The 23,326-nt window shown below is 37.2% G+C and overlaps 1 protein-coding gene across 1 annotated transcript in view; it reads left to right on the top strand.

Moving 5' to 3' along the window:
* The first annotated feature begins 3,709 nt into the window (after positions 1–3,709).
* The window catches only part of SLC17A7 (solute carrier family 17 member 7), an 87,421-nt gene continuing 67,804 nt past the window's right edge, over positions 3,710–23,326 (top strand). The window contains exon 1 of the mRNA XM_075280194.1: positions 3,710–4,692. Within this exon, the coding sequence (XP_075136295.1) occupies positions 4,631–4,692 (62 nt within the window). The 5' untranslated portion in view covers positions 3,710–4,630. The remainder of the gene's footprint in view (positions 4,693–23,326) is intronic.

Below are 23,326 nucleotides of genomic sequence, written 5' to 3'. Positions count from 1 at the left end.
AAGGTTTGTACCCTGCAGTTTAGTTAATGTGGCAAGCAACCCTGGCACTGTGGAGTGGCGCAATGCTTGCTGCCCCACAGGAGTAGGCACGGGACGCCCTGTGGCTTCACTGCTACCTTGCTCCCCAGAACCATTCCCCCGACCTCGCCCACGGCCTCGTCCACGTCCCTTTCCGGGAGCCTTGCGCATTTTGAATTCCCAGTTAGAAATTGGCACTATATACCAGTAGCAAACATTGTGGGTGCACGTAACCCCAATATATTCTTTGAATTCCCAGTCAGACAATGGCACTATATACCAGTAGCAAGAAATGAGGGTATTTATAACCCCAATATATTCTTTGAATTACCAGTCAGAAACTGGCACTATATGGCAGTAGCAAGAAATGAGGGTATTTATAACCCCAATATATTCTTTGAATTCCCAGTCAGACAATGGCACTATATACCAGTAGCAAGAAATGAGGGTATTTATAACCCCAATATATTCTTTGAATTCCCAGTCAGACAATGGCACTATATACCAGTAGCAAGAAATGAGGGTATTTATAACCCCAATATATTCTTTGAATTCCCAGTCAGACAATGGCACTATATACCAGTAGCAAAAATTGTGGGTGCACGTAACCCCAATATATTCTTTGAATTACCAGTCAGAAACTGGCACTATATGGCAGTAGCAAGAAATGAGGGTATTTATAACCCCAATATATTCTTTGAATTCCCAGTCAGACAATGGCACTATATACCAGTAGCAAGAAATGAGGGTATTTGTAACCCCAATATATTCTTTGAATTCCAAGTCAGACAATGGCACTATATACCAGTAGCAAAAATTGTGGGTGCACGTAACCCCAATATATTCTTTGAATTCCCAGTCAGACAATGGCACTATATACCAGTAGCAAAAATTGTGGGTGCACGTAACCCCAATATATTCTTTGAATTACCAGTTAGAAACTGGCACTATATGGCAGTAGCAAGAAATGAGGGTATTTGTAACCCCAATATATTCTTTGAATTCCCAGTCAGACAATGGTACTATATACCAGTAGCAAGAAATGAGGGTATTTATAACCCCAATATATTCTTTGAATTCCCAGTCAGACAATGGCACTATATACCAGTAGCAAGAAATGAGGGTATTTATAACCCCAATATATTCTTTGAATTACCAGTCAGAAACTGGCACTATATGGCAGTAGCAAAAAATGAGGGTATTTATAACCCCAATATATTCTTTGAATTCCCAGTCAGACAATGGCACTATATACCAGTAGCAAGAAATGAGGGTATTTGTAACCCCAATATATTCTTTGAATTCCCAGTCAGACAATGGCACTATATACCAGTAGCAAGAAATGAGGGTATTTGTAACCCCAATATATTCTTTGAATTCCCAGTCAGACAATGGCACTATATACCAGTAGCAAGAAATGAGGGTATTTGTAACCCCAATATATTCTTTGAATTCCCAGTCAGACAATGGCACTATATACCAGTAGCAAGAAATGAGGGTATTTGTAACCCCAATATATTCTTTGAATTCCCAGTCAGACAATGGCACTATATACCAGTAGCAAGAAATGAGGGTATTTATAACCCCAATATATTCTTTGAATTCCCAGTCAGACAATGGCACTATATGGCAGTAGCAAGAAATGAGGGTATTTATAACCCCAATATATTCTTTGAATTACCAGTCAGAAACTGGCACTATATGGCAGTAGCAAGAAATGAGGGTATTTATAACCCCAATATATTCTTTGAATTCACAGTCAGACAATGGCACTATATACCAGTAGCAAGAAATGAGGGTATTTGTAACCCCAATATATTCTTTGAATTCCCAGTCAGACAATGGCACTATATACCAGTAGCAAGAATTGAGGGTATTTGTAACCCCAATATATTTTTTGAATTCCCAGTCAGACAATGGCACTATATACCAGTAGCAAAAATTGTGGGTGCACGTAACCCCAATATATTCTTTGAATTACCAGTCAGAAACTGGCACTATATGGCAGTAGCAAGAAATGAGGGTATTTGTAACCCCAATATATTCTTTGAATTCCCAGTCAGACAATGGCACTATATACCAGTAGCAAGAAATGAGGGTATTTATAACCCCAATATATTCTTTGAATTACCAGTCAGAAACTGTCACTATATGGCAGTAGCAAGAAATGAGGGTATTTGTAACCCCAATATATTCTTTGAATTCCCAGTCAGACAATGGCACTATATACCAGTAGCAAGAAATGAGGGTATTTATAACCCCAATATATTCTTTGAATTCCCAGTCAGACAATGGTACTATATACCAGTAGCAAAAATTGTGGGTGCACGTAACCCCAATAAATTCTTTGAATTCCCAGTGAGACAATGGCACTATATGGCAGTAGCAAAAATAGTGGGTGTATATAGCCCCAATTCTATTGCTAGGGGACTTGCAGTGTATTTCTGGGGTGAAGGTGGGGGGGCACACCATTGGAACGGGTATCGGGGGTATATATCGGGTATACGGGAATACACTGTCAGTGTATTCCATTCAGGATCCTGGGAAAGCTGGGTTGCGGCGATTGAGCCCATCAGTGCCACGTTACACTGACAAGCTTCTCCCTGGAATTTAGCTCTTACAAGAGCTGTTGGTTGTCTTCTCTTTCCTATCCTAGCCTGTCCCTGCCTACCCAGAATCTAAGCCCTAGCTAACTGGACGGAAACCTCCGTCCCCGGTGAATTGCAAGCTCAGAATGACGCGAAGCTGGGCGTCGCTGTTCTTTTAAATTAGAGGTCACATGTTTTCGGCAGCCAATGGGTTTTGCCTACTTTTTTTAACGTCACCGGTGTCGTAGTTCCTGTCCCACCTACCCTGCGCTGTTATTGGAGCAAAAAAGGCGCCAGGGAAGGTGGGAGGGGAATCGAGTAATGGCGCACTTTACCATGCGGTGTTCGATTCGATTCGAACATGCCGAACAGCCTAATATCCGATCGAACATGAGTTCGATAGAACACTGTTCGCTCATCTCTAGTGAAGATGTTTCCGGCTTCCAGGCCATTTTAGTACTAATGAGCTATTCTAGGGATATCCTATATACATAACCATATATGAAGAAATCTCATAAAAAGAATGTACACAATCCAAACATAGACATACTTCACCAAGAGCAGTCAGACTTGGAATACAACAATGTAAAACAACAGAGGAGTGCACAAAATGGATAAATATCTTTGATAAATATTTTAGACAAGCCTCTATACAAAAAATACTGTAGATTAGGTGAAGCTGGCACAGCCATTGATCTGAAAAACTTCTCTCTCCTACATTGTTAGCCATATTCATGTTTAAACCAAACCTTATACTACCTTGTAGAAGGATAACCTATGGATATATGTTTAATACGAGGACGCTAGCGGTATAAAATGAACTACTGAAATAAAACAGAATTTTTTTGGTCCAGACAATAAAATATGCAGCTCTGAAATTCTAAACCCTAATAATAATAATAATAATAATAATAATATTCATCCAGGTTTTTACTATTTCTTTACCTTTACTATAAACCAAACTAGAAATGCCTGAGCTGTACAATACAACAAATCAACTTGCACTCATCCTCCCTTACTAAGTACCTTTGCAGATTATTATAAGCAATGTCTACTGCTTCTAACTCCCCCTCCCACCTCTCTGCATCCCCTCCCTCGGTAGAACTCAGCTGGGACTAACAGGAAAACGTCTTTTAATCCACCTCCAAATATAGCAATTTGAGTGGAGTTGTCTATGGTGCTGGAGACTGGGAGAGAGAGGTGGGGGGTGAGGAGTCTACAGCTGAGTAAGGGACTCATCTTCTTTACACCTTGCTGTTCTAAGGGTATAATAAGGATTTAGAAAGCAATGGCATGAATGACGAAGAGAGAAGTTGAGGCTTTTGAATCTGGCTATCCGGATTACATAATTTTTGCTGAATAACTGAGTGGTGCTGAGCAAGGACTAGCTTCTGTCTATGGTCCTGGATACCTAATGACAACCTGACTTCTGTCCATGCTGCTGAATCTCTCTACATAGTCATTGCTGTGCATGGGGCTGAATACCTGACAGCACTGCTGCCCATGGTCCTGACTACCTGACTACATAGTCTCTGCTGTCCATGGTGCTTAATACCTGTCTTTGTTACTGTCCATGGTGCTGATATGAGATTCATTTCTGTCCTTGGTCCTGTTAAACATTCATTCTAATGGTAAAAGAGCCCTGACAACTACTAGAGGCTTCTCAACATCACACTGACTCCAAAGCTTTTTTTCCCACTCTAGTTCATGGCCATCCCACGCAAGAAAGAAGGATATTTATTGGATATTATACTGCATAGCACAGCCTGAGCTCCACTGCTCACTCCTATGGCTTTCCTCATTACTACATAAGCCGATGCCTACTTATGTCTGTCTCTTCCAAGGCCACGCCATAGACGTTCTTCCTTCCTATTTGTTTTAATTGAATACTCAATGTATCCGGATTAAGCGGAAAAAAATCATAATAGTCAATCAGCGATTATTTCTTTTGGCCTTAAAATTCGTAATGAGAACTTTTTCTTGAAAGCACAGATTCAATAACTGGACTTACCAAAAGGATCACCATGGAGTTTAAGAAAGAGGAATTCAAGAAGCTAGCGGGTAATACCCTAGGACAACTGCACAGGTATTTATTGAATTGTTACCCCTTATGATCTATTACGGGTAATGTCTATAGAGCAGAGCTTAATTTGTTACCTTATCACATTATCTCTCTGTATCACAACAAATCCAGCTCTGCTACATCTTCATATAGAGATATATAATCTGTAGTGTTGCCAACCTTTTGTTTAGTTCCTAGATAACAGTGTCAATATATAAATAGGCTAAAGGTTTCCATATTCTTTATAAGATATTAGAACATTTCTTACTATATTATTCGTTGATGTGTATGATTTCTGGGAGGTGACAAAACAGACAGTTGTTCTCTATTGTTCTTAGAATGATACATTGTAAAGCAATGCACAATCCGCACAGCTTCCCTGAATTATTTATCATCTAGAAATCTTGATTTATGTTTGTAACCTAAAATTTAATCAAAATCTCATTGTGCCATTCATCACTGCATTTTAATGCCCCTGTGCCGTGTGGTAACCCCAAGGGGTATGTGAGTGTTGCAGAAACATCCCCTTAATGCTGCTGTGCTCTCCCCTCATTCATTCATTCATTTCCTCCCAGCAACATTAATCCGAGTAAAATCAAAGCGGCTTTTCCATTCACAGGCCTTGGTATTTTTTTTTTATCTTGATTAATTTCTGTCTATTGCTTGTCCTATGAGTGGGCACAGTGGATCCTAATGTGCTTATGGGTTTAGGAGGGTGAAATACTGGGAGAAGTGATTACGTTGATGGCCTGCAAAGTATATTATCCTGTAATCCCACTGTGAGGTTAGGGATAATTTGATGAAGGGGTATTTCAATCCCTTATTCCAGACCTCACTCAAAAAAGGACACATAGGCTATGGAGAAATATAAAACGCATGAAAGACCCATATGTTCTATCTATCTATCTATCTATCTATCTATCTATCTATCTATCTATCTTTCATCTATTTTAGATGTATGTTCTCTCTTTTATACTGTATGTATGTAGTGTCATGCTATATACTTGTCTTGTCGTCTTGTTAATATTCTATCTCTCTAATTTTTTCTCTATGTTATCTGTTTATATGTATGTACTGTCTTGATCTCTATCTATCTATCTATCTATCTATCTATCCATCTTTCTCTCTATCTATGTAGGTAACATGGATACTATTTTTAACCTCTTATTATGGGTCTATCAGGTACATGTACACCAATCTTTTGTCCATACATGGAGCATATAATATTAATGCAGGTGGTTGCAGTTCTGGTCCCTGCATTTCGCCCTGTCATACTTAGCAGCAGTAACTCTGGCGGATCAGTGTTCCACTTTACCGTACTGCAGTAATTTTTCCTTGTTTCCAAAGTCACCTTGTGCATAACCTTGTCCCATTGATTGCTGAATCAGGATGATGACTGATCACAAGGTGTGGTGGTCCAGGCATCTTCAGCCACACCCCTCCCTCTTAACCCTTCAAGTCTTAACTTCATACTATTTCTTACTAGCTTATGAATTACTGTATCATGTAAGAGTTATTGTAACTCATTCTAACTTGCAATATAAATAAGAATTCTACATCTATAAATCCTCCTCAAATGCCGGTAATATAAACATTTAGCATCTAAAAAGATGAATGTGTTGTGTGTATTATGATATGTCTGGTATTTCTGTATGTAAACTGTATGGCTGTATTGTATCATGCAATCCTGTAATACCATGCTTCAGGTCTTAATATATATTATTTAATTTTTTTTTTTTTTCTTTATTTTCTCTCCACAATTTTTATGACACATACAGACATACTTATAGAGATATGCATAAGAGAAATATATATATATATACCATTTATGAATACATGGACATTATATATATATATATATATATATATATATATATATATATCTTTAAACAAAAATGCATATACAGCGAATACATATATATGAACATATAAGAATTCAATACATGCAAATAATTACATAGATATATATTAAACACAGCCATATACACACAAATGTACATATATTGAACACAGATATATAGCGAAAAAACATACACATGCATATACATATACAAAACAATATTCAGACACAAAGAAAATGAATTCGCACATACAATTACATCTTATATACACCAATACATAGAGAGAGAGAGAGAGAGAGAGAGAGAGAGAGAGATAGATAGATAGATAGATAGATAGATAGATAGATAGATAGATAGATAGATAGATAGATAGATGAATACAATGTATGTGTTGATTTATTTATTATATTTGTATCTCATAGCTACTTGCAGGGTCTATATATAACAATATTTCCCTCTATTCTCAGTGTATGTATATATATTTCTCATTCTATATACTCTATTTTAGCTCTGCACAGCTCTCCTTGTTGGAGTATGTCATTGCTGAGATGACTTTTGAACGAAATCTTGCTGAGATCAGATTGAATAATTGATCAGTGCAGCAAATAAATGGAGACTCTTCATTTATATTTCATACAATTACACATCGCCTCTGCCAAGGCTAGTTCAGAATCTGTGCATAAACCAGTTTACTAACAAAAGACTGAAGACAAAGCAAATAAAATGTTCCATACCCGGAAGAACTTCAGACTGTACAGACACAGAGGTAGAGCTATATGTAACATACAAGGGGAGAAACTACAGGAGTAATAGCAACAATTAAATACAACCTTCATGATAATAAGATTGAATGTGATATGTCATCATTTACAGCTTGTACTGATATACATATGTGCAACAAAAAGGAGAATTACAGAATATTTCATTACATCTCCTTGAGAAGAGGAAATAAAGCTTTAATCCTTTATCCTGTACATAGAATTTTACACCCCTCCATTAGAGATACATGTTATATGCCTATGTATTAGACATCTCAGCAAATAAAAAAAAAAAAAAAAAAAAAAAGGTCACTAGGGATGTTCATACAGTGTAGAAACATATATTAAAATAATGTAAAAATAGCAGACGGTGCACATTTCAGAGATCTTTCTCCTTCTTGAGGCATATGATGAAAGACACTGCATCATAGGTATATCTATAGAGGGAAAATGTACCAATACATACAATATATATCAGCCTTAGTAATTAGTCCAGATAATTCACTTTAATTAACAAAGCAAGAAAAAAACCTTAACATACAAAGTGATTAAAAATAAAAACTAATAAGGATACAATTAAAATGCAATTAAAAGCATACAGCTGTAATATATATATATATATATATATATATATATATATATATATATATCTCACAAAGCTTGAGTAAGTGCCAATATCGTCCTACTCCAGACACCAGAGGGCTCACAATTGTGTTCTCTCAATCAGTCCAGATGATCCAACTCAATTAAGAAAGCCTAGAAGAAACTTAGCATACCTAAAATGATTAAAAGCGCATAAAAACGAATAAGAATACAATTCAAAAGCAATGATAAAAAGATATATATACATATATATATATATATGTGTGTGTGTGTGTGTGTGTGTGTGTGTGCGCACACACATTTCTAATGACAAAAACCTGAATAAATGTGAATATACAGCACACAAAAATGTCTTAAGAATAAATACACTCTAATAACAATACTCATCAATAGTAGTTAAAATTGATCGGTTTATCAAAATCATGCAACAATTATATATTTACATACTGTATGTGTGTGTGTGTGTGTGTGTGTGTGTGTATATATATATATATATATATATATATATATATATTATATATAATATAATCCCAGAAGCCTAAATGAATGTGAATACTATCCTTTTCCTATTTTAACAGGCAGACAACAGGGGGCTCATAATTTCGTTTTCTCAATCAATTTATTTAACCCATCAAATACCAAAATTTGTAAGTTTAGAATGTAATAGAATTCATACTTACTAAAGGTCTTTGTATTATGTATTTCTTCCCACTGCTGGTATTATTTCAACAATTGATTTAATTCCGCACGTGTATTATTTGTCATATCTATATGTCTGGATAGGCTGTGTTAAATGACTCCCTTATTAGTATTTTAACAATGTTAATTAAATATTATTTTTCAATGTTATTAAACACATTTTTTAATTCATCATTAATAAGCTCACTATACTCTAAAAATTAGTTGTCAAGCCATCAATGAGTATCTGCTCTTAATATGAAGTATGAGATAGAATAGGTGGCACTAGCTGTGTATGTGAATCTAGCCAAAATGACTGTCCTGCTGATACAAGGGGCGGGACTGTCATTTGGGATATTCACATCCATATCTGAGGTACTACTTATTCTTTTCCTGATACCTCATATGATGAGGAGCTACTCATTGATGCCTCAGGACTATTGTGTTAGAGTATAGTCAGCTTATTAAGAATACATTGCAAAAACATTTGTCTAATACAAATGGAAAAAAGAATATTTAATAAACATTGTTAAATATTAATAAAGGAATCATAAAACACAGCTTATCCAGACATATAAATATGACATCATAAATCTGCTGAATGAATTCTGACAATTATTGAACAAATATCAGCAGAGCTAGATATACTGTAGGTTTTAGACCTTTATCCATCATGATGAATCTTCTTGGGTTTTTAACTCATAAACTTTGGTACCCAATGAACTGATTGAGAAGAAAATTGTATTTTGTCTGTTGTCTGTCTATGAAGTAGGACGATATTCATTTTTATTCAGCCTTTTGTAATTTTATACATGCAGTGTACGTATATATATACATATGTGTGTGTGTGTGTGTGTGTGTGTGTGTGTGTGTGTGTGTGTGGTATGTCTTTGATAACGTTACTAGTTTTTATCTGCTTTTATTTATTTTATATATTGTTTTATATATGATAAAGTTTCATTTTTGTCTTAATCGAAGTGGATCATCAGCACAATTGTAATCCCTCCGACGTCTGCCTGTGGAGTATGAATGTGTATATATATATATATATATATATATATATATATATATATATATATAATATTTCACATATATTCAGGCTATTTGTGAATACATACATATATGTTTTATATTTTTATATATATATATATATATTTTATAAGATAATATATTTTATTTGCATTTTATTAGTTTTTAGTTTTCAATTTCGCATGCAAAATGTCATTAGCAAATGTATTTTTTGCTTTATAAACTCATTTATATGACTAATATTTATTGGTTCATATTTTCCTCTGTATATCTATTTTGCAATTCATTTCACCATTAGCCTAAGGAAGGAGAATTATCTGTAACATACATTACACTGTTATTTGTATATTATTTTAATAAATATTTCTGCACCATATAAGCCGCCATAGAGTATTTTTTTATTTTCTCTTATTCTCTAAGATACATCTGTGAACTACGTGAACTACACATTGAGTTACACTGGGTGGGAGTTGCAGTAAGGTGGTGTTATACATGCTATTGGTGCTGACTTACATACAGTTTGCTGTCAGATGAGAACCAATCTTTTATAGTTTTTTTTATCTGAAATTGTTTTTCTAGTATTTCACTACATATCAGACTTATACACACATTCCATATGTTACTGTACATACACGACATACAATACAGATATTACACACATTGCAAGCACTCTCTGTGTTTTGTACTCATTTCCTATTAATAATAATAATAATAATAATAATAATAATAATAATAATAATAATAATTATTATTATTATTATTATTATTATTATTATTATATTTATGGACAATCTTTTAGGGAACATTTTATGACTTTATTCGAATTGAAGGACTCTCAACATTCTCACAATATATCAATATATGTTATATTAATCTATATTCTCACATTAGTTTTAATATCTCTCCATTCTCTAATTAGCTATATCAATCAACAGACTTGCATTTCAGGATTGGTGTATACTTTCAGATGTATAAGCCTGCCTTGGGTCTTGGTGTTTCTGTGTTCTGCTTATGAATGTTTTTTTTTTTCCATTTTGTGAATTTAGATCTATGTATGGTACATGAGTCTATCATCTTGTGACAATGAAACAAGTCTACAACAAGCCATTAATTACCTGGACAATAATGCAGCACATTGGAAGCAGTTTATTACACCCACATCTCACTTGGACTGCAGTGCAATGTGCTGCAGCTAGAATCTAAGCAGCTGACATGTATACTTCATGTGACAGAACATCCCCTATCCCCTCATAGATAGATGACGTTATCTGCATAGCCATGGGCTTTAATACTAATAAACCAGTGACAGGCTGTATACAGGCCATCAGTGCTGCAAATAGTTCTAAGTGATCAGATCCTATAGTGAGAAATACACAAGGGAGAAGAGAGGTCAATATATAGTAATTCATGTCCAGCTACAAACATCTATCTATCTATCTATCTATCTATCTATCTATCTCCTATCTATCTATCTATCTATCTATCTATCTATCTATCTATCTATCTATCTTACTGCCTATCTATCTTATATCTGTTTATGATCTATCTACATAGTTAACAATCTGCCTATCTATCTATATATCTATCCCTCCAGTAATGATCGAAAAAGGCAGCACTCCAAAGTTGTGAAAAAAAGTGAATTTATGTGCATAAATTCACATCAGTTTTTTTTCCCACTACTTTGGAGTGCTGCCCTTTTTTTGATTATCTTTCTTTCTTTCTTTCTTACTTTCTTTCTTTCTTTCTTTCTTTCTTTCTTTCTTTCTTTCTTTCTTTTTCATTCTTTCTGTTTATGATCTAGCTATGCATCTAATATTTGTTTATGATCTATCTATCTATCTATCTATCTATCTATCTATCTATCTATCTATCTCAACCTATCTTACTGCCCATCTATCTGATATCTGTTCACCAGCTATCTATTCATCTAATATCTGTTGATGACCTATTATTTATTTATTTATTTATTTATTTATTTATTTATTTATTTATTTATCTTACTATCTATCTTTGTACCTCATCTGTTTAACATCCATCTGTTTATCTATCAACCTATCTTACTGCCTATCTATCTTTTTTCTGCTTATGATCTAACTATGCATCTAATATACGGTGATAATCTTATCTATCTATCTATCTATTCTTAATTCCTATCTTTCTTATATATGTTCATGATCTATCTATACATCTAATATCTGTTTATGATCTATTATCTATCATCTATCGATCAATTGATCTATCTATCTATCTATCTATCTATCTTTATCTATTTATCTATCTATCTATCTATCTATCTATCTATCTATGTGTCGAATATCTGTTATGATTTATCTTTCTACCTCACTAAATATCTATCTCAGATCTATTTATAGTCTATCTGTCCATCTATTTATGCCATATATCCTATGTCTGTGATCTATCTACAGTCTTCCTGCATGTGTGTATGAATAAGATGTGGAAATGATAAGAGCCTTTACATATACAGCAGGTGTGTTATGTATACTTTACCCTAAGAGCAGGACACAGCTATATTTTTGGGGCCTACAGCTTAGTATTTCCTTTAAGTCCATCCCACTTTTAGCTATATTTTAATGCCACCTATCCTCAGCAGCTTCCTGTGCCTGCATTGTTCTATAATCTGTAAGATTGATTTGATTTACGTTGCAGATGGTGATGATAAATAATACATGAGCAGCATCCAGGGCATCATTAGAGGCTGCTCTAGGGTTTACATCTTTCTCATAGCTCTGAAAGCAACTCAGGCCCCTCAGACATAAAAGGGGTTCAACATTTTGCATTCCGCTCAGCAGTGCTTGTTTGTGGAGTGCGGTTATTTTTCATGTTAGTCTACATTATGAAGACATCACAGGTGATTCCGCTTTTCAGCCTTGGGCCCAGACTGACCTGGGCATGCTGGGAATTATAATTAAAATTGTATTTCTCTGTATTCCCATAGGATTCCATCCATACAACAGTTAAAAACGGAATGATGGCTATAAAGATGGAGGAAAGAGAAGGGAGAGCAAGACTATGAGAGAAAAAAGCAAGGAAGGGAGCGATCAGAATAGAAAAATAATGGATAGATACAGTATGATCCTACAGTACTGATCAGCGACCTAACTAAAGTCTTATGGACCCCAGTGCAAACTGTGACCAGGGACTGCTACCTCATCTCTGTAGCATATTCTTGATAGCGGCAGCTATGGATACTGCAACAGTAGTCAAAAACCGTCACTTTTTTGGAAATAGCAGCATGTCAATTATATCTACAGAAACGCTGCCATATTCTGTATAGGTATAATTGAAGCAGAAAGAAAAACCCCGCAGTTTTTTCCACAACACTGTTTGGCTGCGACTCGTTACGTAGGGCCTTAGTCTAAAGTCAAGTTGTCAGGGTATTTCTGCTGTGCTATCTGAGAATAGAATATGATAGAAGAATGGAAGCTTAGCTCTTTCACATGTAGTTTTATGTCATTTAGGCTAAGGCCCAACGTAATTCCACTAATAAAACGCTGCTAAAAAAAAAAAAACCACATTGCATTTTTTCTGCAGTTTTTTTTCAGCTTTTTTCCATTTTCCAATAAATCTATAAGGGAAAACACTTACAATTCTGCAGCTGAAATTAACATGCTGCTTTTTTTGAAGAAAACAGCTTTTCTGCAGCTTATTCTCCCCCACCATGTGTGGATGAGATCCCTTTGCTAGTACTGTAAAAAGCAGGTTTTTTTCTGTTGAGTTGGAGTTATAGGTAAAAAGCAAAGTAAATCCTGACAAGACTCAGGAGAGTCAGTAACCCTTAGTTCACATCTGCGTTTGGTAATCTGTTCGGGGGAGCCCGCATGGGGACAGGAAAGTGGATCACAAAGTACTTTCATGTCCGCATGTTCCCTGCGGAGATCTTGTGGCAAACACACAGACCCCATTATAGTCTATGGGGATCTGTGTACTTTCACTGCACATCGCTTATAATTGTGTTTGGTAGCCCATTCGGGGGGTCCCCATGCGGATTCCCCTGAACGGATTACTGATGCAGATGTGAACAAGGCCTGACCTGCAGAAGGCCAGAGGGAGATAAAAAACATAGTCTTTGGTCGGTTGTTTGCGGTCACTGCCACCATTCAACTGGAGAGGTATAAAGTTCAGTTTTCACAATGTTTTTACCCACTTCAGATTTATTTTCTTTTTCAATTTTAACATAGTAAATACAGTCTATCCTAGTATGTAATATCATATACTAGACACATTTACCATTTGTACACACACAAGAAAATCTCATAAAAGTTACATGGTAAAATTGTATGTGAAATCAGATAAAACACACATCAGGCCTCATTCAGATACGTATATTGTGTGTTTAGAGTGTGCCTGAGGCTGAACTCTGTAATATATACTTTTATATCATTTGGAGTGAGATTTATAGGTGAAAAACTAAATAAATCCTGACAGGACTCCTAGAAGCAACAGTGAGAGTCCTGTTTACCCACCCACACATAGTGATAGATAACCTTCTGTGTACACACATTGATCCAGGGAACATTGTCAATCACTGTGAGTGGAGATTGTAGGCAGGATTCTGTCTTCCCTACGAGTCAATATGTAGGCTGAGGCTCCACACTGCAGAAACGCAGCTTCTTTTGTTGCAGATTTTGCTGTGGTTTTTGAGCCAAACGTACTAAAGGCTACAAAAGGAATGGGAAATATATATATATATATATATATATATATATATATATATATATATATATATATATAGGAAGCTTCTTAGGGCTAATTCACACATGGCGCGGTAAGGCAGATTTTGACACCGAGAGTGACGCGGGGAGCCGCGTCACTCTCAGGTCAAAACCCGCCTGCCATGACTGTCGCAGCTTCCGACAGTCGTGGCTTTCCCCTCCGGGGTTGGCTCAAATGAATGCGCAGACTCCGGAGGATGCTGCCGCCTGAAAAAAGGTCAGCCCGCTTCTTTTTTCCATGAGTCTCCATAGACCACCATTGTGAGGGGGCGGATTATGACGTGGATTACACACCATAATCCGCCCCCTCTGTGCTCATCTGAATGGGCCCTAATACTTCTTCCTTCTGCTCAATCCACTCCTGCTCTGCTCAAAAAAATGCAGCAAAATCTGCAACAAAAAAAAGCTGCATTTCCGTGAAGTGGGGCCTCAGCCTTAGGTAGTATTCACATGTCATCTTAGTCTCAGGTTAAGCGTATATTGTACACCAGGAAAAAAAGTGTCCTAGGCATTTAGGCATTTTTATCCCATATATGTTAAACATCCAAAGCAGCACAAGCAATTGAAAAAGACGGAAAGCAGTCCAGAAATAGCAATAAAAAAGGTGACCTTTAATCTAAAGGCAAGTGTATCGCTTCACCTATGCTTGACAAACGTTTCTTCTTAAATGTCACTTATGGATTAAAGATCACCTTTATTTGCTGCTATACATATATATAGGTAGGTCTTATATGTTGGGGCATAACATAGGATAACTGCAAGAGCAGCTTTAGGTTAAGGCTCCAGGTTGCAGAAATGCAGTGTTTTTCCTGCTGCAGAAATGCAGCAGAAAAAAATGCTGTGTTTTACTGTGCTACAAAGTGAATGAGATTCTGGCTAATCCCATCTACACATTGCAGAAAAAAGTATACTGCGGAAAAGCTGCATTTTCAAAAAACACAGCAAGGCTAAGGTTTTTGCTGCGTTTTTTCTTCCCTTGTTAAATATATAGGGAAAACGCAAGCATTTCCACAGGAAAAATTGACTTGGGCTAAGGCCTCACATTGCAGAAACACAGCTTTTTTGGTTGCAGATTTTGCGGCGTTTTTTTTTTTAGCCAAAGCCAGGAGTGGATCGAGCTAAAGGTAGATGTATAAGAACTTCATTTATTTTCCATTCCTTCTGTAGCTATTCTTGACTTTGGCTCAAAAAACCGCAGCAAAATCTGCAACAAAAAAAGCGGCGTTTCCGCAATGTGGGGCCTTAGCCCAAGTCAATTTTACCTGTGGAAATGCTTGCGTTTTCCCTATATATTTAACAAGGGAAGAAAAAACGCAGCAAAAACACAATGAAAAATACTTGAGCATGCATTTACTCTTCTGTCTGATAACCCGGCCTCAATAAGGAAATCATGGCCGGGTTTCTGACAAGTGCCACACCATTGAAAGCTCCTGCATTCATGGTCATATCCATTGATAACCGATCAAGAAAAAAGTCTCTCAGCACTGAGCTGATTAAAGAAAATCTTTAAGGCTTAGCCCCACGTTGTGGAAACGCAGCTTTTTTTTGTTGCAGATCCTGTTGTTGTTTTTTGAGCCAAAGCCAAGAATGGCTACAAAAGGAAAGGAATGGGAGATAGGAAGCTCTTATACTCAGTGGCGTAACTAGGAATGGCGGGGCCCCGTGGCGAACTTTTGACATGGGGCCCCCCCGACACCAAAGATCTCGACTGAGTCCCTCCTACGCATTCCTGCGCGCTCTATTATGTCCCATAGTGGCCCCTGCACACAGTATTATACCCAATAGTGGCCCCTGCACACAGTATTATGTCCCATAGTGGCCCCTGCACACAGTATTATGTCCCTTAGTGGCCCCTGCACACAGTATTATGTCCCTTAGTGGCCCCTGCACACAGTATTATACCCAATAGTGGCCCCTGCACACAGTATTATATCCCTTAGTGGCCCCTGCACACAGTATTATGTCCCTTAATGGCCCCTACAGGACTAAATACTGTCACCGCTGACCGCTATACCAGGACAAATTGTGGATAAAAAAAAATCTGGTCCTGTGCATTACAATTTAGTAACTTCATGTGCCTCATATTAATAACAGTTAACCCTATCATGTCCCTCACATTAAGCCTTGTGTACGATATGTGAGAGACATGGAGGTAATAATAAAGTATCTTCATTATTATTACCCCCATATGTCTCACATATCAGTAACTCTTATGGTGAGGCAAACAGGGGTTAATGTGAGGGAGATGATGGGGTTAACTGCTATTACTATGAGGCACATGGAGTTACTAAAACACAAGTAATCCCCCCAAATGTCTGATAGTAATAAGTATAGTAACCCCAGTACGTACCTGTGTAGCTTCAGTTTCATTTTCCTGGAGCAGCTTCTTCCTCTTCTCTTCTGTGCTGGACGGCAGGGATAAGCCCCGCCTCCTCCTCTCATTGGTGGGCAGAGGACAGCAGAGAAAGGGAGGGGGGAGAGAGGGAGAGCATCTGAAGCGCTGACAGGAGCCAGAGCTGCAGCTCCTGTGTCTCAGCCGTTGCTGCAGCTTCGGGGCCCCCTGTTAGTGGAAAGTATTCCACCAACAGGGGGCCCCGATCATTATACTCGGGGGTCCGAAAAGACCTCCGAGCATAATGATAGCAGCGGTAGCAGCTGTCACCGGGCCCCTAATGTCCCGGGCCCTGTGGCAGCTGCTACCTCTGCTATGGTGGTAGTTACGCCACTGCTTATACTTCTAACTCCTGCTCAATCTACTCCTGACTTTGGCTCAAAAAAACACAGAAAAATCTGCAACAAAAAAGGTGTGTTTACATAACGTGGGTCCTCAGCCTTAAACTCATCATGATGCTCCTGGATTTATAGTGCAATCTTGGTTAGCTCTGCCCTGTTTCTTTGCAGTGCTGGGGTCCTATGTTTGAATCCAACCAGGGTAACATCTACAAGGCATTAGTATGTTCTCTTTGTTTGTCCTCCAGGTATTCCAATTTGCTTCTCCACTCTAAAGACATACTGATAGGGAATTTGAATAGTGATCCCTGCTAGAAACAATAAGAGGAATTTATCAAACCTTCTCCTTTGTATTCTGCACATTTTTACTGGTCTGTGCTGTGTGAATAGGATTTATCTTTCTTTTATGCCTATTTTTCAGACTTTTAGAAGAGACAAAAAACACAGCAGCAGTTTTACAGTATTTGCAAAGTGGATCGGATTCTGGCTTATCCCATTCACACATTGCAGAAAAATATCTGCAATGAAAATTCTGCGATTTCAAAAACCTTAGCCTTTTTGTACATTGCAGCATGTCAATTATACCTACAGGAAAACTCTGTGGACTTTCTATGAAGAAAGCTGCAGTAAAAACTGTGATGCGTTTCCAGCATGGTCTTTTCCACAGCGCTTTTTGGCTGTGGCTCATTACGTTAGGACTTAACCTTACACAAGGCTTATAACTTTGCCTTATTGATGGAAAAAGTAGATGTGGTTTATCTGGAATTACATTTGTTTAAACATTTATGACACATGAATTTAAAAAAAAAGTGTAAAAAAAAAAAAGGGGGCAAATGCACCCCCATAACATGTGTTGCATAAAAGAATACAGGATATATGACAACATTGGAATCACAATTTCATTTTGTTTGTACAAGATTTATTACAGACGGGCTCAGATTTATTAATAGTTTTACAATGTAAACTTAGGCCTAGTTCACATCTGCACATGGGTTTCTGTTCGCAGAGTCCACTTGGGGATCCCCTGAATGGAAACTAATTCGTATAAAAACAGTGGTTACCTAAGGAAACCCATGGACCCCATAGACTATTATGGGGTCCGTGTGGTTTCAATTTGGTTTCCACACAAAAATGCACAGAGAAAAAGTGCTGCCTTCAGGACTTTTCTCTCCACATTTTTTATGTGGAGAGGGGAATGGAATGGCCTGACTACAGATGTGAACCGGACCTTAGACGTGCAAGCGAAAAGTTGCCAGATCTATCACAGTGACTGATGCTGGATGATATATCTGGTGTAGCTGTAGACTGTCTAGTCTACATTTATACCACCTTTTGGTTGGCATACTTTAAGTCAGCATGTTGAAAAATTTTAGCTCAATCTGTGCCACATCACACCAAAGTTGTGCCACACTGTGCCAAGGGTACATCACCTTCAGACCAAAGTCTAGTCGTAACCACAATAGTAAATCTGGGTCATTGCGTAATGTTTCAGAATATTAAGTGCATGGAAATGTATCTTAGAAAAAGGTACATGCAACTAAAAATGCACAAAAAAGATGCAAATAATACATTTCTCCCAGTCCAGTGAATAAGGATGTCTGTAAATCACTGTGGAATATGTAAGTAATATGTGGAATACAGTAAGTAAATACATCTTCCGCTATCACCATCTGCTACTCTCTAACATTCCTCTATTAGTTGGAGATTCTACTTCCAACCTTTACATATTTAATAAGGGGACACCAAGGATCAGGATTGCTTGACTGTATTAATTATAATATGGTGCAAGTTTCGCATTGTGTCGCCTTTGCTGAACCATGTCAATGAGACCAATATAAAAGATACAAAACTGAATAAGGAATTGTGAATTAATAGAGACCTGGCCCCATATTACTCAGGTACTCATATATTAGTCAGCAGAGAGAGGTTGCCATATTCATGCACAGTACATTGACTTCAATACCAGCTGTGTAATGCTTTATTTTCCCTATGGTGACCCAGCAAGGAAATCTACAAATTGTGGGAAGATTCCTTCTTAGATTACATCTGATTCCTGGGGGTCACAACAGGAGAACACCCTGTAACCAGCTTATTGTTAGGTGACTCTTCTGAGGAAAAGGGACTATCCAAAATGGGTAACCCTTTAAAATGAAGAAATCACCAATATGTTTATTATTTATTTATTATGCTTACTTATATAGCGCCATCATATTCCGCAGTGCTTTTACAGATATTGACAGTCACTGTCCTATATAGGGCTCACAATCTACATTCCTACAACTCCTTGCAGATGTTGTCCTTGGCAGGATTTGAATCCAGGACTCCAGCGCTGCAGTGCTAACCACTGAGCCACTGTGCTGCTCAGTATTAAAAGCAGACAGTGAAATATATCACCTATGCTTATGGGGCCAGGACTTTGCCTGAGCTTCTCTTCTGTTAACACCATTTAGTGATGGCATAGGTAGCACAAGTCTTCCGCTGACTCATTGAGGTCTATGGGAGAGTTCTTTAGACATGCTTTGTGGATGGAGGGAAGTAGATAAGCTGTGACATCAACTATTGTCAGTAGTGAATGTAATATTGTGTCACTATGGGTGTTATCTGGAGAGGTGTGAACTTCTGCTGTGATCCCATCTGCCTTGCTTGTCTAATTTCACTGCTGAAATGAATGTCTCTATAGAATTAACAAGTGTAAGGCCGCTGCCAGTACTAGATTTTAGTGAACATTGCAGGATATTGTACTTTTTGTAAAAATATAAAGTGACATGGGAAATTAAATAAAATAATTAAAAATTGTTAAACATTCACTTTAAGAAACGGCAATTCATTTTTATTATATGTATGGAAAGGTGAATGTTAATATACTCATCTAATACACTACTAAGTGTATAGCATTTTTAATAAGACTGTTCCTCATGTTAATGGATAATAATAGATCAAGGTTTTGTTGCATCTGTGCTGCCCTTTTCTAGAGATTACTATCTGAGTTGTGTAATCCAATGGGGAAAGCACTTTACTGTTAGGGAATTATCTCTGAAATCCGGAAAAGCAGGAAAGATTATACAAAGGAAATGAAGGTTCTGTAAATATGGCTGATTTTAGCCTTTATATTTTATAACAACTAGTGATAGAGACAATCACTGGCAGTCACTCTCACTAGTCTCCATGTCTTATTGGGTGAACCTGCTGGATATAGAGATATAACAGGAAGCACCCATGCTGTCTGATCTCCAAACTATCTTACATCATACTGTATAAAGTACTGGTATCCCGATATGGGATGAAAGGAGATTTCTGACCTGTGGATATGGACATAAGACCTGGTTCACCTCTGCGTTTGGTATTCCGTTCAGGGAATCCGCTTGGGGACCCTCCGAACAGAATACTGAACGCATTAAAAAGCGGTGAGCAATGAAACCACACGGACTCCATAGACTATAATGGGATCAGTGTGTTTTCCGCTCGATGTCCGCATGAGTCATGCAGAGAGAGCAGTACTTCAAGAATGACTTTCCTCTCCGCATGAATCGTGCCAACACCGTGTGGAAAACACACTGATCCCATTATAGTCTATGAGGTGCGTGTGCTTTCTTTGCTCACCGCTTTTTAATGCCTTTGGTATTCTGTTCGGAGGGTCCCCAAGTGGAAATAGCAAACGCAGATGTGAAGCAGGCCTTATAGTTCTTCATACAATATCAACAATGATTAGGCTTTTTGTTGAATTTTGTCCAGAATTTTGTCCAGAATTTTGGCACAATGGGGGAGGAATTCATCACTTCATTTGCATTTTAAAAAATTACATATTTTTTGCCTACTTTTATCCGTAATAACTATTAGCCATATATGTCATTTTCCGACAGATTTGTGTCTGTCTTTATTATATGTGATTTCTCATAAAAACGTTGCTGTGTCCTGCATGGCACTTACAAATTTGCGTTTCTTGGCACAAACTCACTCCGCCCTGATCTTGGAGTAAATCTCTAAAAATTGCATTATATCCTCATTACTCCTGAAGAAGTCACAGTACCACGAAAGTTACGCCAAACAATAAATGATAATGATAAAATACATTAGTTTTCAAAATAACGCTCTGTTCTTCCATTGCACCTGCATGTATACTAAGCTTTTGCACAATTTTGTGACATTAGCCATAGTGAATCCACCCCACTGTATGTAATGACTATGTAGATAACCTGAGATATGTTAGTGACAATGGCTGCCACATTATACTGGAACCAAGTGGTTAAATTCTCTTTAATACATATCTCTTTTAAATCCACTTTCCGATCTGTTTAGGGACCAGTTCCCTTCTCATTTGATGAGTGTCAGTCTGTCAGCAAAGTAAGGTCATGATTCAATTATCAGAGAGCGGGTCTGACGTCAGGGGCTGCACCTAATGGGATTTGATATAATATTAAGCCTTGGTAGTACTGTATGGGAGGTGTAATACTCACACTCAATATCATCAAACTGCAAGCACATTTATACTGAAAACAACAGAGAATAGCATTGATAGGCCATCACGTAATGAGGACATATATGAAGACCATTTTACTATTATCAGTATCCCCTATGTGAATACAAAACAACATCTAATGCTTAGTAATGGAAATATAGTAAGACCCTAGCAAACTGACTCACATAAACTAATAACCAATAAGATATTTCTTATCTGTAGTGTGAGAAGATGACATGCAGAGGGCAGGAGTACAGATATATAAGCCCCAGGTTTCTGATATATGTGTGGTCCAGTGCAGATCTGGAGTAGGCCTCAGCCCAGGTGTAGATCCTGGGCTCATTACTGGGCTACAAAAGGCTGCAGCTCCTGCATTGCAGTCCAGTTACATGAGATGAAAGGAGGTGTATGGTTCTGTCCTGTAACCCTGAGCCCGGTGAGACAATATTGCGCTTATTTTGTTTGTGTGGCTGTAAGTAAGCCACGTGTATAGTTAGGTTATCAATTCTGTTTAGTTAGTTGCTCAGACGAGCAGGTATTTATTTTGTTTTTGCCTGAAATTAAGGCTGCATTTTTTTTTCTTTTGTGCCTGAAGTTATTTATTTTCCTGTTTTTTTTTTCTAAACAACCCAGTTTGCTGCATATTTTGTGCCCCTGTCTTAACTGCTTGGGTCTGCACCACTGCTTCTACCGATCTAACTTTCCCACAGTAGAAAGACTAGATACCAAGTGAAAAGGTCTGCACTGTATTCCTAAACATAGCCTATGGACAGCAGTGGTTCTGTATTCATCGCATGGACTTCCTCAAATTGTCCAGGCTTGATCCGATATAAAGGATGTTCAATAAGATACTATAACATGCTGAAAAAAACCTGACGAGAATGAAAGTTACACAGATAGACACTGTAACATATATTTACCTATATAATTCTCTCTTATACACATTTGCTCTAACACATCTCAAATAAGCAACTTTGAATATAGTCCTGTTTAAAAAAAAACAACAACATTGCATTCCAATTTGTATATACTCCTATGCAGAGCTATGTGTATATACAGCTCCTATGTGGACCTTTTTGTCTTCATGGTTCAAGACTACAAACATAGCCTGTTACTCTGATTTCTCAGTCACACTCCCTTCTATTAGTCACCCTACATTTTGCTACATCTACATTTGGTATGACCGAGGAACATGACTAGACACAATTTCTGTATATTGATGAAGACTCGTTTGTCTGCATAGGAGCTGTAGATACAAAGCAAGAGAACATTAAGACTCTCTGCAAAGTTGCTTCATTTTCTTACTGTATTAGAGTAATAAAGATTGGCTGTGAAGGTAGATGTCACATTTATGATGTCCTCCCTTGGATTCATTTACAATTTATTATACAATACACACAGATTACATATAGGTATTCTTGTCAGGATCACTATTCTTCAGGAGCTTGTTTTCAATTATTAATAATAAGGCAATACCTTCCCATAAAACATCTTTTTGTATTATAATATAATATTATGGTGTCTTGATATGACGGGGATGTAGACATAACCCTCTATGACATTTGAAATTATTGCTGTCAGAATTGCTGTTCTGACATTGACTCAACTAAAATTCAAGGTCATATTGGAAACTTCAGATCGTGGACTTTACGTGGTCGATATACGGAAATGGAAAAAGGATCATTCTCTGTTTAATATTATGGAATCAGCAAACTTGAGGTTTAATATAGATAGTATAAAAGCACCAGATCTAAGCATCCATCTAAAAGTATAGATTGCTCATAGCTGCATAAATTTATATTGTTTCTTCATAGATACAATATCGATGAT

This window comes from Leptodactylus fuscus, chromosome 6 (assembly GCF_031893055.1).
Source record: "Leptodactylus fuscus isolate aLepFus1 chromosome 6, aLepFus1.hap2, whole genome shotgun sequence".
NCBI lineage: Eukaryota > Metazoa > Chordata > Amphibia > Anura > Leptodactylidae > Leptodactylus > Leptodactylus fuscus.
This window is presented reverse-complemented; position numbering and strand designations above follow the sequence as displayed.